Below are 15,807 nucleotides of genomic sequence, written 5' to 3'. Positions count from 1 at the left end.
GATCAAGTTGATAACATCATATATGAAGCATGCAATCGTTGCCTAAAAAAGGTTGTCATTTTTCAAGAACTACAAAAATGTCGATCTTGCAATATCATCAACACTTAACTATTCCAAGGTTACTATCTAAATGTTTTTTATACTTAAACACACTTTATATATTGGTAAATATCTATATTAATAATTTTTTTTAATTTCGTTTTATAGGTTGCTGCTTCGTCTTACCATATTTGATAAAAGTAGTAATTTGAAAGTCCCAATATTACACGATCTTGCACAACACCTTTTAGGTTGTTTAGCTACTGAAATAAAATCAGTACTTCAACAGGTTTCAATCTAATACTCTGACAACATAATTTTTTTAATTAATTAACTCATGTTGTTTTTACATCTTAATATATTTTTTAACGTTCATGCAGCCTAATGGACATAATCGAGTGATGGAAAAACTATTTGCATGTTTCGAAAACAGAGCTTTTTCATGGGTGCTACATCCACCAACAGGAGATTTTAATCCTGAACTTCGTATACGTTTGGTTATGTGTTGCATATCGAATGGGCGGAGGAGTGCATGTGGTTAAATAAGTATATTGAGAGCAAAAGAAGAAAGTGATACTTACTAATTTGTATGTTTAATAACTTTACTTAAGTACTTCAATTTTGGTTTTTCGATGAGATGTGTTAGTTGTAACAAAATAATGTTAAGTTTTTTAATAGCTTTAATTGGTCATAAGATTCGATCATTCGTCATGTAAGGCTACGAGTATTGTATGACCTCAATATCGCAAAATATGGACTTTGCAAATGATTTTTGTGCCTAATATTTGTAAAATTTCGCACGCAACGCGTGCATAAAATACTAGTATTAATATAATGGAAGTGTGGATCAAAATATGTCAAAAAAGGAAAGTGTATCTCTTTTTAAAATACAACCGTTTAAAGAAAATGTATCTCTTTTTAAAATATAGAGGGAGTAATTTTTCGTGAAAAACGAAATAAGCATTGTGAAACGGAGGTAGTATTGTCCTTACAATAAGGATAATACTCAATGGACACACAAAATAGAAGAATGGAAAAGAGCAATTAAAAAAATAGGTAAAGTATAATGTTGTACTCCCTCTGTATTTATTTAAAAGATACATTTGCCATTTTTAGTAACTTATCAACCCCACCATCTAATTAAATAATCTATCTACACCCCACCACCATCGCCCACCCCCTAAAATGATGACATTATTCCCACTTGTTTTATTACTTATTTCATTCAATTCATCTTCGTAATACCCATGTTCGGCAAAGAGTATCTCTTAAATAAATACGGAGGGAGTAAGACAAGAGGCATTCCTAATCCATAGCCGCGATGTTTAGTAAAAAAGTTCATGGAAATTTTTGTAATAGGGATTAGGCAATCAAAAGATGTACAAAGTTTTGATGGCATAATGCATGATTACATGCATAAAACATGAAATCCAAAGGGCAGTTGATATACAATTTCTGGATTCCAAAGCTAAGATTACCCTATCAAGAATTAAATCATTACCAGGGGATTCAAAAATTTTATAAATGAATATCTCGGACAATATGCAAACAAGTCTGGGCTACATAGTCCATCAATATGGAGCAAAAATACAAGCAAGCAGTCACTTAACAGGCTTGTCGTCGATCGTATACAAATACTATAATACTACAGTAAAAATACTCTTACAAAATTGCTTGGGATTTATGGATTGGATGATAGAAGTGAAAAAAATCAACAGTTGAAGTATTAAACTTTCACAAACTCTGTAGGGAGGTGGGTTTGTATTTACTATAATGCCGCAATGTTCACAGATTGAATCAACCATATCAAGCAGTTAGCTTCTGGAAAGAAGAATCCATGTGTTGTAGCTGCAAAACAGACAACAGGCCTTTCCAGGTTTCTCCAAGTCCTTCAGCTACTTCAAATTCCAGAAGCTTTTGCTGCTTCCTGTAGTAATCTTCCAATGGTTTGCTCTGTGAGAATAAACGACAGGAAAACATCAGCCTTTAAATATTTAACCCATGATTTACGACGAAAAAGTGTAACCGAGGGTTATACACTTTTTATCCAAATGCTTAGTGTCTATCCAGCTAATTATCTTGATCAATTTCAATTGAAAATGTCAACCTCGTACATTATAAGGCTACATGAGATAGGACTACTATGTAAAGCAAATATTTGGACCTCAGATACTTGTACAGTATCATGTAAATACTTGCAATAAACAAGAGGGGAGAAGGGGGAAATATGGTTTGACACTGCCACTTGGTTCTGGTAAGTTTAGGGCTATCAAGTTCAATTTACTCAATAAGTTTGGATACAAGGGATTATTGTGAAAAGAACATTTTTTTTGCCGAATCCATGCTGCACCCAGTTTGCCGAACATTTTTTTTGCCGAATCCATGGTTCAAAAACGAAAATTGTGGTCTTTCATACAGAACCGAGGCTCCTGCCGCCTGGAGTCCTGAATACTTTCTGAACCACCAAATCGTTCAAGTTATCTCACAAGTCACAAGTCATTACTATTACTCCTTACGGCTACTCGTACAGAGGAGTGAGAGCTGGATAATTGTTGATAATACATGACACTTGATCAACAGAAACAGCAAGATGAAAGATACCTGTTCTGCATAAGTGCGAAGCTTCTCTTTCCAGTCTACTTCTGAGTACGATTTGATTTGACTTTCTTGCAACAGAAGATTCAATCCGCCTTGCAGTTTTCTATCTACCAACTGTTTACCAGTGCATTTCAAATTCAGCACCAAATCAACGTCAGCAACTTGGTCAAGGATTTCCTGCCATTAATGCAAAGTGCAGGGGAAATTAAGAACCTCCCATGACATCACAATTCGTAAACCATGAGGCACCGACACAAACAGAAATAGTGATTAAATGGTCTGATGTCTAGGGTTTAACGGAATTCAGAAGGAAGCTTTTGTCTTCCCCATTACAATATCACAAGTGTAATTAGATGATTATATCAGGTATTTAAAGGTGCTGCTATGGGAATCGAACTTTATACTGTCTATATTCCTGCTTTTACTTCACAAACTAGATTTAACCCTTACATACACAGGAAATTTTCAAGAGCAATTAGAACATAAATTCAAAGGAAGAAACAAGAACTCCGTAGTCAAAAACTCACAGCTTGCGTTCTCGTTCTGGGCATTCCATCCAAAATGAATCCAGTTTCCCCTCTGATATATCCTTCCTCCAATCTCTTTGATAGCAAGCCAAATATTATATCCTCTGGAACTAGCATTCCTTGGCTCACAGCGCTCTCAATCTAAGCACACAATAAAAAGGTAAGAGCGCATCAAAACTAAACTATCTATAATAATATCACACGTATACAAACAAAAGGAGCTCATAAATGTCATTCAGCACTGTATACACAATAAATGAGGGATGAATAAATTGGGAAGGAAAACACAAAATATTATTTGTCAGCTGCAGCCCTTGGGTAAACCAAGTGCTGCACAGGCATAGCACTTCAACTAAGAATAAAAAGCTGATAAATTTCAACAGTAACACCACAGCCATCACAAGACACAAGCAGGTCAGCATTTATCAAACAAAAACTACAACAATTAAAATTTTGATATGAAAATTGAATTGGCTACTGGATGCTCCAGACATAATGAGGCAGGATTGGGTGCATGAATTGAAATGATTGGTATGAATTAAGGAAGATCAACTAATGAGAGCAGAAGAATGTACAATGTAGGATTACCAAGACTCCCCGGGAATTAATTAAGATATGTAAAATGTAAAAATGTACTGTCTCACTTAGTTTTGACAGAAGTACCTAGTTGAGAATTCAAGCCACACATATCGAACCCATAGGTAGGCAAACCAAGCAGATAATCAAAGAGTTTTTGCCCTTACTCCTTCCAAATAAACAAGGATCACACATAGCTAGATAGTCCTCACTCCTCGGAAAGCCATTGCATCCTAAAATATGGATATCTTATCCCAAATATTGCAGCCAAGTCACAATGCAGAAGCAAGAAATCTCGAGTTTTTTCCACTCTATAAAAAGAAAACACACATTAGAAAAGTGGGAAATAGTTAAACTGATCGCCATTCATGTTAAGCCCACCACAGCTGTCCAAGCAAAAGCCTTAACTTTAATTTGAGGCCTTTTTCAATTTTTGGAAGAAATTGGTTCAAGAAGAGTGGTGCTGATCCTTGAAATGGTTAATCAAAGAAATTCAAGAGAGGGGGTCGTAAAAGGTACCCTAGCCAAACTCGGAGATTTGAGAAAGACACCAGTGAGTTCACTGCTGCTGATTTGGCCCTGCCTAGCTGAACTCCTATTCATGATGGTGATGGCATGAAGGAGTTCCTTCTGTATGGAAACTGGAAATGGAATGTAGATCTTTGGAGGTGTTAATTAAATAATTTCAGGGGAGAAGATCGTAACAGTCCCCTAGACAAATCTTTCTCTCTGTAGAACCCACAACAAATGCATGACTTAAATAGTTTACAAACTAGTCAGCTCCCTAATTCCAAACCTTGAGGTTTTCTCTCAAAATGAAACTCTGCGGAAGAACGTTAACCCTAGTTTGTATTGAGTAATAATGTGAGAATTACACTTGATATAGAGGTGTAAAGAACAGGTTGTTCCCTTTGCAAGAATCTTTCTACAAGCTGATCAGCTGATCTAATTCCCTCCCGCATCCTGAAATTCGACAAGGGAGGAGCAAGGAGGAAACTCGTCCAATAAATTCTAGGGGCTTCAGTAAAAACATGAATACATGTTGAAGTGTCCCGTGTTCGTAGCACCTTTTAATCATTTGTATGTCATAGCCCTCATAGAGCACAGGGTTTAGGGTTTAGGGTTTAGGATTTCCTCTAGGAATAAAGTGCAACAAACTTCCAAACCACAAACGCCCCCTATAATACTGTCACCTATAAATCTAAAATCCTCCCCTTAATTCAGACTTGAGAAAATTTCTCCTATTTGCCATTCTAAAAAAATGCAACTCTGAGTACCTTACAAAGGAACAGAGAAATGGATCATCCTCATGGATGAGAAACCACATTCATAAGAAAAATCTTAATATGTTCTGACATCCATTCTTTATAAAAAAAACTTGATAAAAGACTGAAATATTTCACCACTTGACTAGAGCATGGAATACAATAATGATAGAAAATCAATGTATTCAATTATCCCATCAACCATAGTCTATGTAGGCATGTAGCATAATCTAGAAACATTAAGTTCCATATTTTGCAATTTATCATCCCATAAGTTCACCGCTAATACCAAAATAAAGAAATACCATAAATTTCCCCCCATTTGAATGATACCTTTTAGACCCAGAAAAAAAAAAGTTCTTTTACTTCCAAAATTCACAATGAACAATCCATGTCCTCGAAGAATGCCAACCAAATTAATCATCCACTTTACTAAACCACGAAAACAGTATATTGGCCCCTCAACTCGCTTACCCATTGTGAAACTAAACCCCATAATTTTTGTCTTTTCTGCACAAACTAGTAAATCGACCCCTTTAATTCCTACCAGTTGAAAAGTTAACCCCTGAACTTTCGCCTTCACAGTAAAAGTAGTAATTAAACCCTGAACTCTTACCAATTGTGAATATAAACCATTTTAACTTTCTCCTTCATCACATATAGTAGGAAATTGAACCCTTAACTCTAAGTAATTGTGAAATTGAACCTCGTAACTTTCGCTTCAGCACAAACTGTATATCGACCCCTTAACCCTTTACCAACTGTGAAACTAAAACCCCTAACTTTCACCTTCACTACTAAAGTAGTGACTACATTAAACCCCTTAACTTCCACCTTCACCGCTGAAGTAATAAACTGGCCCCTTAACTTTTACCAATTGTGAAAGTAAACCCCTTTTCTTCCAATCTTTGCCGCAAAAGTAGTATATCAACCCTTAACTTCTACCTTTACCTAGTAAGTGACCTCTAAACTCTAACCATTGTTGAAATTAAACCCCTTAGAACCGCCTTCATAGCGGAAGAGTAGTAAATCAACCCCTCAACACTCACCGGCAGTGAAATTAGAGCCCTTAACTTCCAATCTTTACTGCAAAAGTAGTATATCAATCCTTAACTTCTTCCTTTACCAAGAAAGTGACCTTTAAACTCTAACAATTGGTGAAATTAAACCCCTTACAACCGCCTTCATCGCAAAAGAGTAGTAAATCTACCCCTCAACTCTCACCGGTAGTGAAATTAGGGCCCTTAACTTTCCGTCTTCACTGCGAATGTAGTAAATCGCCCTTACTAAACTAAGTCACACAAACAAAATGCATCTTTAATTTCTAGCAAGCCCAAAATGATGTCAATAGATTTATCAGATTACTCATAATATGAACAACAAATTTCCTAAAATGAATCAAATAACCGCATTTAGACAAAAATCAACCCACACACAAACTAGACAGAGAAAATACCTGCTTGTAGAGAGAAAATCTAGGGTGGAGCTGCTGTCGAAGAAGACCAGCCATAGAAATATGAGGAACTTCCAGAAGCTTCGACAACCATTCAGCATAAACATGCTTCTTAGCTCCAGGCTCTCCCATAATCACCCACTGCACACCTCTCTTACGCTCTGATCCTTCTCCATCAGCCATCGGATGTAGATTTCCCCGCCGATTATTCACCGTCCGATCATCATATCCACCGTAGTAATCGTCGTCGTCTTCGTATTGGAGCGCGGCAGCCGCCCCAAATGAACGGGTCTTGATCATTGAGGTAAAAGGTGAAAGCCCTAATTTTGACCTCAGGAGACCTAGCCCTGCCATGGCGGAGATGGCCGGCTGGTGGTGGACAGCGCGGTGGAGAGAGAAAATGGGGGTGTTGGAGGCCGTGAAAGTGGCAAAGAGGGTTTTTCAAATTTCAGGTTGCTGAGGTTTTAGCATAGGGGAAAGGGGTTAAGCGACGTCGTTTTGGAGATGGTTGACGAAATTCTGTTAAGCGCGTGTTGAAGGGGGAAAAGGTGAAGATCAAGCTTGGGTGACCACTGTCCACAAACCTAAGAATTCTACGATCATGTAACTCGTGTAGAAATATTTTACAATATTAAGTCGTTTGGTTAAACGAGTTTAAATAGATCGGAATGATTCTTATATCATAGAGGTATGGATTGAAAATCTCATATCGATTTGATTGGTTTGGTTCTAATTGAAATGATTGTTTGGTTCACTTTTAATTTTGTTTTATATACAGAGTATCCAATTCAGTTAACTTTCAGAATCTTATCATCAATGATACAATAGAAAATCAAATTCAAAACAATTTCATAATTCCAATTACAATACTTGCTTTCTTCCCAAGCAACTAGCTGACGAACCCTTGTACCTTTTGCCGAAGAGTCCTAAAGCAATAGAGCAGATATAAATACATACTACCTCCGTTTCAGAAAGTTCTTTACGCTTTGGAAAATGTGTACAAATTATAAAAAATTTAACCGTAAATTCTCACCACTATATACATCAAAACATTACATGTAAGATCTTGTTAGATTGGTCCCGAGATGTATTTTCAGAATATCAAATTTTTATAATTTTTTCACATACGAAATTGGATATATTAGTAGTTAAATATTGCATTGGAGTCCGTGCAAATAGTAACTGTAAAGATCTTTTTGAAACAGAGGTAGTATGAAATAATCACGCCGGAGAATATGGGTCACATCCGGCAATGGGTTGTCGTGCATAGAAGATGGGTCATTAGTACGGAAAAGATGGGTGACATGTGATGGGTTGCCAGAGAGATGGGTCACAGGCGGGTTATCGGATTCAGAAGTAGGGGTTGTCGGAGAAGATGGGTCACATGTGGATTGCCGGATTCAGAGGTTAAGGGGTTGTCGAAGAAGATGGGTCACAGGTGAGTTGTCGGATTCTGAGGTGGTGGGCGGCTAGGCTCCATTCAACCTTGAATGCCTCCTCTCTTTCCTCCTTTTTGTGAGTTATGGTTTGTAACTTGAGAGGAATAGATTGTGAAACCTGGGGAGAGATGTTGGTATGAAATTCTAGGGGTATGTGGTGGAGTTGGAACCCCTTTGGTATAAGAATCCATACCAAAAAGGCTCAACCAAACAATTAATTGGATATACTAGATTATAACTCCATTCCAACCTATTCCAATACGCCCAACCAAACGCCTGGATATTCATTTATCTGATCCATCCGTAATGATTAAATGATGAATACGCAAATCAAGCGGATGAGATGTGGGTGATGGATGAAGCGGGTGACGGATCGGGTCTAATATAGGTGACACTCGCTTCATCCGTTAATCATTTATCCATCTGCATGTTTTAAATATTTTTTGTCCAAAATTTAATAAAAAAATGGTTAAATAATTAAGAAAAGAATCTTATTTCTTGTTGCAAATTCTTTTTTCAAAAATTTTTGTGTACCCCCGATCTACGATATTTTACTGTACATCCAACCTAGCATGTAAAAAGTGAAAAGTAGAACCCACTCAAGGTAAAAAGTGACCCAAACTAAAGATAAAAGTGTACCCGGCCAAAGATGATATAAGTGACCTTATACGAGGACTAAAGTTATCTTACTCAAGGATAAATGTGATCCTAACCAATGAAAAATGTGACTCTAACAATAAACAATGAAATGACCCTGATCAAGAGTGATATGTTTGTTACAAGGTTATAACTATGATCAATACAACACCAACAATGAGAATACACCAATACACAAGTGTAATATAGGTTGTAGCTATGCTATATGGGGCTTGAACCTACAGTCCTACACCATATACAATATTGTATATTGCTTTACCAGTTGAGCTAATAGCCTTGAAAATAAGGCAACTTATAACTACAATAAAGAAACTAGCAACATCAATAAGGGTAACTAAAATAACAGAACAAGTGCGGATAACCTTACTCCTTTAGGCCGTCACACAATATATTATCGTAGATCGGTCTTTCTGAAAAGTTTGTGATTCCCTTTTCAAACGAATTGTTGTTGTTTTTTTATTTTTAGAATATTTGGTATTTAATACCTTAAAAATACAATCTTTTGTATTTACTACCTTATGAAAATTTTATTTAAATTTATTACCTTAAAGTATGTTTTTGTTTGGAATCACTACCACTTTACAATTTTCTCATTTTAAAATTAAGATATCACTTTCGTTTCTTAATCGTTTAAAGTGACTCAAAGTTCCTTATTTTCCTTTTTACATAAGGATTTCATTGGGAACGACATTTCAAAACATGTGGGAAAACTTTGCTTATTCTGGAAGTCTTCTTGCTCCTTCAAATTGCAAAAGCTAACTCATCATCCATATATCACCAAAGAGACCAAACATTTGTTTTCAAGGTAAGACTTAGCTTCATTTGCAAGGAAGGGGAAATATAGTGATAGAGATCCCTCTTGCAATGGGTGAGAATCGAACCCCTATCACAGGGGTGGAAGAAGGGGCTTCAACCACTAGGTCAGCCATTGATTATAGTTGAGACCAAACATGCTTTGAAAAATCGATCACAATTAAAGAAGAGATGTTGATCGGGTACTTTCAGTATGACCAAGACAAAACGGGAACACATCAGTATAAATCAAATCCAACTTCAAAAACTAATCTCTAATATGAATCTTTACTTGTACAACTAGCATGAACCATGAAGAACAAGACTTCTATAGCTCCATATTTTCTTTAACAGCCAGGAAATGGAATTGTGAATAGGCATGGCAAAGGGATCACGACTTTTAATATATACACCAACTCATTTTACCATAAAACATCCTTCTTGTGAGTCATGAGGCCATAAGAGCTTAGTTAATTAGCTGCCTTGTTCCACTTATAGAAGTCTGATATGTTTAACTAAATCCTAGACAACCGGAGCTATGCTAGAAGTCTTTGTGTCACCGGCCCACAAATAAGTTAGTATGGAGAACAAATTATTTCTATCCCCAATCACCTTTAATTTTAGGAACATAAAACTAAAGGAAATTAATGTTACATTTCCCTAAAAACTTTAATGACAACAGGGAATTTTGTTAGAAACCACCTTTTAAAATATAGATTTTGCGAGAAACCACCTTTTAAAAAAAAACTTGCGAGAAGAAACCTAATTTACAAAAGATTTTGCGAGAGACCACCTTTAGCCGGATTTCTTTAGGCCCTGTTTGGTTCAATGTTAGTAAAGGAAAGGAAGAGAAGGGAAAGGAAGGGAAGGGAAAAGAAAAGAAAGGAAATGAAATAAATTATATTTTCCATGTTTGGTTTGGTGAAAGGAAGTGATAGGAATCCCTTATTTGGTACAATACTAGTAAAGGAAGGGAAGGGAAAGAAAAGAAAATTAAAATTAAAATTAAAAAGAAAAATAACTTACAACCGATATAATTTACATTATACTCAAATTTGCCCAAAATATTAGACCAAAGTAATTCTCATCCCCCACCTCTGCCTATCCTCTCCATCTCAAACCATTAACAGCACAATGCACATATGTTCGGCTACATGGCAAGGTACTTCGCATTATTACATTATAAAAGCAACTGTTGGTGACATTTGATGTTGGCATATGAACCCAAAATGCAATTACCAAAGCATTCTCAGCATAATTTATACCTAAATACTGTAAATCTAGCTGAACAAACTCTTTTTAAATTTTAATCGGATTATTGGAGCATGGATATACATGTATCATAAAAGTATAAAACCATAGCCTTTGTTTCCAATAACACAAATGAAAGCATAATGAAACAGCCTCGTGATAAAGCTACGTGATATAGCAGAGATGAAGCAGAGGTTGAAGAAGGAACGTGAGGGAGGGAGAAGTTGAGGTTTGCATATATAAGTGGAAGGTGGTTTTGTGGTAAAAACGTGGGTTGATAGATTTTAAGGTTTTTCTTTCCTTCCAAATTCCTTCAATTTTGGGAGGAAAGGAAAGTGACAGATTTATTAAGTGGGCTTTCCTTCCAATTCCTTTCATTTCCTTCCACTTCCCATATAACTTTTAAAAGCAAACACAGGAAACATTATTTTTCCTTTCCTTTCTTTTCTTTTCCTTCCAATTCCTCCCAACCAAATAAGGCCTTAATTCCTCTTTTGCAAAGTAATTTGTTGGTTTGTAACTGTTTTTAGTAAACTAGTATTTGTAATTGTGAAAAATAAATTTGCAATTATTAACTAATAATAGAATGTTTGCATGTAATAGTAATTTGTGATCTATCCGCCTCACTGATTATTGTCAATGGAAGCATCGTTGTTTTTGGAAATCGGATGGAAATAGAAGAAAATAATTGGTTCATCTTTTTTTCTGTTTTATGAAATTTTGGTAATTAATGGTTAATGAATTTTGTGTCCGATCCGATGTTGGATAGATGTACGATAGAGCTCGACTAGTGAAGTAATTTTAAGCTGGGAAGTTGGCAGTAGTTAAAGAAGGAGATCGAAGATGAGTTAATAATTTCATGGAAAAATATTTTATTACTGAAACAAGGGAACACTACAAGAAAGCGCTTGATTACCAACTGTTTTTACCGACCGCCGTGAAAGTAGTCAGTAAAAATAAATTTATCGACCGATAAAGTAGCAGTCGCTAAATTTACCGACCGGTTTAAAAGCGGTCGGTAAATTTTAAATTTACCAACCGCTTTCAAAACGGTCGTAAATTTAGCGACTGCTTTTACCTTCATTCCAACTAATGAGTAGTCGGTAATTTCCGACTATTTTCAAAATAAATTTAAAATTTTAATAACCGCCTATTTAATATCTCCGACCATATAAGCGGTAGCTAATTTTTTTTTTTAAAAAAAATAACTAATCAATGACATTCACCGACCAACTTCCCTTTCCTCCTTTGAGTCTTCGACCATTCCAAAAAAAAATTGAAAGTGCTCTCAACCTTGCCCTGACGTCAGCCCACGACGCAGCCGACGAGGCCACGCCCAGCCGCGCACGGCGCTCGGTCGCCGCCACCTTAACCAGCCCACTCGCCCCCCCCAGCCAGCTGCGCACGACGACCCACCCAGCCCAGTTGCGCACGACGCTCCCCCCAGCCGCGCAAACAACTCCACCCAGCCGCCGGGCCACCCACCAACCGGACTACTCAGTCGGATTCTGTCGATGATTTCCCACCCCAGGTAACCTTTGTTCTTAATTTTTCATAATATAATGCTGTAATTTTTCAAACCCTAACTTTGTTGTTTGTATCAAATGTAGATTTTCTATGTGAACTCTTCGATCTTTGAAGGTAACCTTTTCTCTTCTAATTTAGTGACTCATAATTATAGAATGACTTGTTAGATAATCAATGGGTATTTTTTTTCAATGAATTTTTGGAATGACTTGTTAGAAAATTATGGAAATTTATGGAAATTTTATGAAATTTTCAAGGAATTAATGACTATTTAATTTGATGTATGTGTAAGATTTTATGAAATTTAATTTTATGCCAAAATTTCAAGGAATGCCATATTAATTTGATGTATGTAAATGTTATGAAAATTTCAAGAAAGTTTCATGGAATGCCATATGAGAAACAACGAAGAATTTAGAGAATGAATTTGAGTAGTAAGTAATTGTATTGAATAAATTTGTGCATGTTTAGGTGTTTATTGTAAATGCATTTTATTATTTATATTTGATTTTTATCCTTATTAGCTTGTGTTTAAGTAATTATTGATCTTTATATAAATTATAAGTAAATTATTGAACTTTATATAATTTATAAGTGCGTTTAAGTAAATTATTGATCTTTATATCATTAATAAATTATTTAACTTTATATCATTAATAATTATTGATTTTTAGATAATTAATAATAACAATTATTTGAGTGTTTATTTAGAAAACTTGAGCGGTAGTTAGACTATATAGTAGGTTTAGTAACATGATTAGTGTGAGATGTGTAGAGATTGGTTAGTAACATGTTTTTTGTGAGATGTGTAGAATTTGGTATCATGAAAAGAAGAGAGCATAGTTGGATGTATGATAGACTCGACTGGCGCAATCTTAAGCCCGACTTTCTCAAGGGGGTTGGAGAGTTCATTGAGTTTTGCAAAGAGCATCCAACATGCAATGATGGTGACAAAATAAGATGCCCATGCCCCTTTTGTGATAACAGACGTTTCCATGATACTGAAACAGTTAGAGTACATTTGTATAAGAAGGGGTTTGTTCGTAATTACTATCAATGGATATGTCAAGGGGAAAGCTTAGTAGAGTCCTCGCGTGTTCAGCCAAATCAATATCGGGATATGGTTATTGATGCTCTTGGAAATAATCAAGAGCATTTGTTGAATGAAGAGGGTAATTCAGTTGAAGAAGAACCAAATGTTGAAGCTAAGAAGTTTATAGACCTTCTAAAGGCAGCTGGAGATCCATTATATGAAGGGAGCAAACTCTCTGTATTGGAGATGGCATCAAGAATTGCAAGTTTGAAATGTGAATTCAACTTAAAACACAGGTGTGTGGATGGGTTTGCATCTTTATTGAATGATGCGATTCCAAATAACAACCAAATGGGTAGAACTTTCAATAGCACAAAGAAGGTTCTTGAGGGCTTGGAACTTCCTCATGAGAGGATCCACACATGACCTAAAGGTTGTTTGCTTTTCTGGAAAGGCGATGCACAATTAGATAAATGTAGAGTATGCGGAAGTGATCGGTATAAGAAGAATGCAAAGGGCAAGCTTATTCCAGCAAAAGTTCTAATCTATTTTCCAATCACACCGAGGTTGCAAATGTTGTATGCTACCAAGAACATCTCGGAGGATATGACTTGGCATGCCAAGAATCCCCGAGTTCAAAACACCTTTGCACATCCTAGTGATAGTGAAGCGTGGAAGCACTTGGATACAACCTTTCCTAATTTCGCATCAGAGCCACGAAATGTCAAGCTTGGTTTGTGCACGGATGGATTTGCCCCCCGTGGTAAATTTGGATCCCAATATTCGTGTTGGCCAGTTATTCTTACACCATACAACTTGCCTCCATCGATGTGTATGAAAAGACATCGATCCCAATATTCATCGGTCGGTAATTAATCAATTTCTTGTAGTGGAAGAGGGGATTAGTTAGGGGAGATGGGAGGGTTAAGTGACGAGTAAATGTTAGTCATTGTAGAAGCTAACAAAGAGGAGAAGATGGGTTACAGAGGGAAATAATTGAAATGGAAGGAAAACAAGCGGATATTAAAAAGAAAAGGGAGGGAAGTGGGTCACGAGAGTCCCACGTAGAGGTTGTCAACGCCTGATTACAGAGTCAACCATCGAAATCCGGCTAAAGTTGGTCTTTCGCAAAATATTTTAAAAATCGGGTTTCTTCTCGCAAGATTTTTTTTAAAAGGTGGTCTTTCGCAAAATATTTTATAAATCGGGTTTCTTCTCGCAATTTTTTTTAAAGGTGGTCTTTCGCAAAATATTTTATAAATCGGGTTTCTTCTCGCAATATTTTTTTTAAAAGATGATTTTCGCAAAATCTCTATTTTAAAAGGTGGTTTTTGACAAAATTCCCATGACAATACTATATATTACGAAGTACTTCATATAAATTAACTAAAATTCATACCCCAATATATTTTTATTTTATTATATTTCTATTTTCTCCTTGTTACGTTGAAAATAGAGTGCATTAACGAATTAGCCTAAGATGGAAGAGTATTTTTATTAAAATATATCTCTATTATATAAGTGAAGAGGTGGAGTTATTTTAGTAAATCCACTTTTATTATCCCTTTAGATTACTAAAATACCCTCCACACTTATAGAAGAGAGAATATAATGACAAAGAAGCATTTTAATCAATTTAGCTCCTTAAATAAACTCTTACCATTTTAACCAATCTGTTTATATGGGTTCTGCTCTATCTAACTTAAATGTTTCTTATATTCGCACGCATCGCTTTTATATTATACTTTTTACATGTTATTTCAGGTTTCAATGTAATAATACAAACTAGTAAATGCCCGTGCTAATGCAAGGGATTTATTCAAAATTAGACATCTAGTAAAAATGGGTGGTAGATAATAAATAACATTTTAAACGATGTTAGACAATAAAAACGTTTAGTATATTTAGTACCCATAATATAGAACTAATCAGTAAAGTAATACTCCCTCCGAATCTTAATGTTATTCCCGTTTCCTTTTTTAGTGTCCCAAAATAATATTCCCATTTCTTTTATTTCCTTTTTAATCTCTTCCTTGTAATTTTAACTTTGTAATTCTATTGGTTTATCAATAAAAAACCTTGTAGTCTCATTGGTTGGTTTAAGTTTGGATGGATTAATGAGTTGGCATTTTTATTCCTCAAATTCTATTGGTTCAACTATTTTGTTTTCTTGTGAAAATGGAATGAAAAAGCAACAATTCCCCATAAAACTACATTAATAATAGTTAATCTTATAATGTTTCTTTTTCCTTAATAACCGCGTAAAATGACAAACGGGAATAACATTTAGGTTCGGAGGGAGTATTCAATAAAAATCACGATGATCAACAAATCAATGTATTAAAAATGACTGGATGTCTAAATCTACCCACATCTTGTCTAAGTAAAACATTTCATCTCCTCTTATTTCTCCATTATCTGCATATGTGGTTTTAGAAAATGACCTAATTAGACACTAAGTTAAATATTACTTCAAAATGTATGTGTCTAACTGAGTAACTATGCATAAAATATTATGATTACTACATTTTTGTGATAAAAAAAACTATGAAATTCAACCGTGTACAATAAACGTACGTACATGTTTGATGCAAAGTCTTTATACTTAACCAGAGATCGAGCTGGTAATTAATTTCAACATCATGTCTAA

General features: G+C 35.5%; 1 protein-coding gene across 1 annotated transcript; it reads right to left on the bottom strand.

Annotated features, from left to right (window-relative positions):
* Positions 1-1,536: 1,536 nt before the first annotated feature.
* Positions 1,537-6,903, bottom strand: LOC110801950 (probable adenylate kinase 7, mitochondrial). Its single transcript, XM_022007358.2, has 4 exons — positions 6,462-6,903; positions 3,165-3,305; positions 2,641-2,814; positions 1,537-1,992 (listed from the first exon to the last, which is right to left on the bottom strand). Exons 1-4 carry the CDS (start codon positions 6,810-6,812, stop codon positions 1,846-1,848), a joined length of 813 nt encoding a protein of 270 aa, XP_021863050.1. The 5' UTR covers positions 6,813-6,903; the 3' UTR covers positions 1,537-1,845.
* Between the last annotated feature and the right edge of the window lie 8,904 nt (positions 6,904-15,807).

Source organism: Spinacia oleracea, chromosome 1 (genome assembly GCF_020520425.1).
Source record: "Spinacia oleracea cultivar Varoflay chromosome 1, BTI_SOV_V1, whole genome shotgun sequence".
Lineage (NCBI taxonomy): Eukaryota > Viridiplantae > Streptophyta > Magnoliopsida > Caryophyllales > Amaranthaceae > Spinacia > Spinacia oleracea.
This window is presented reverse-complemented; position numbering and strand designations above follow the sequence as displayed.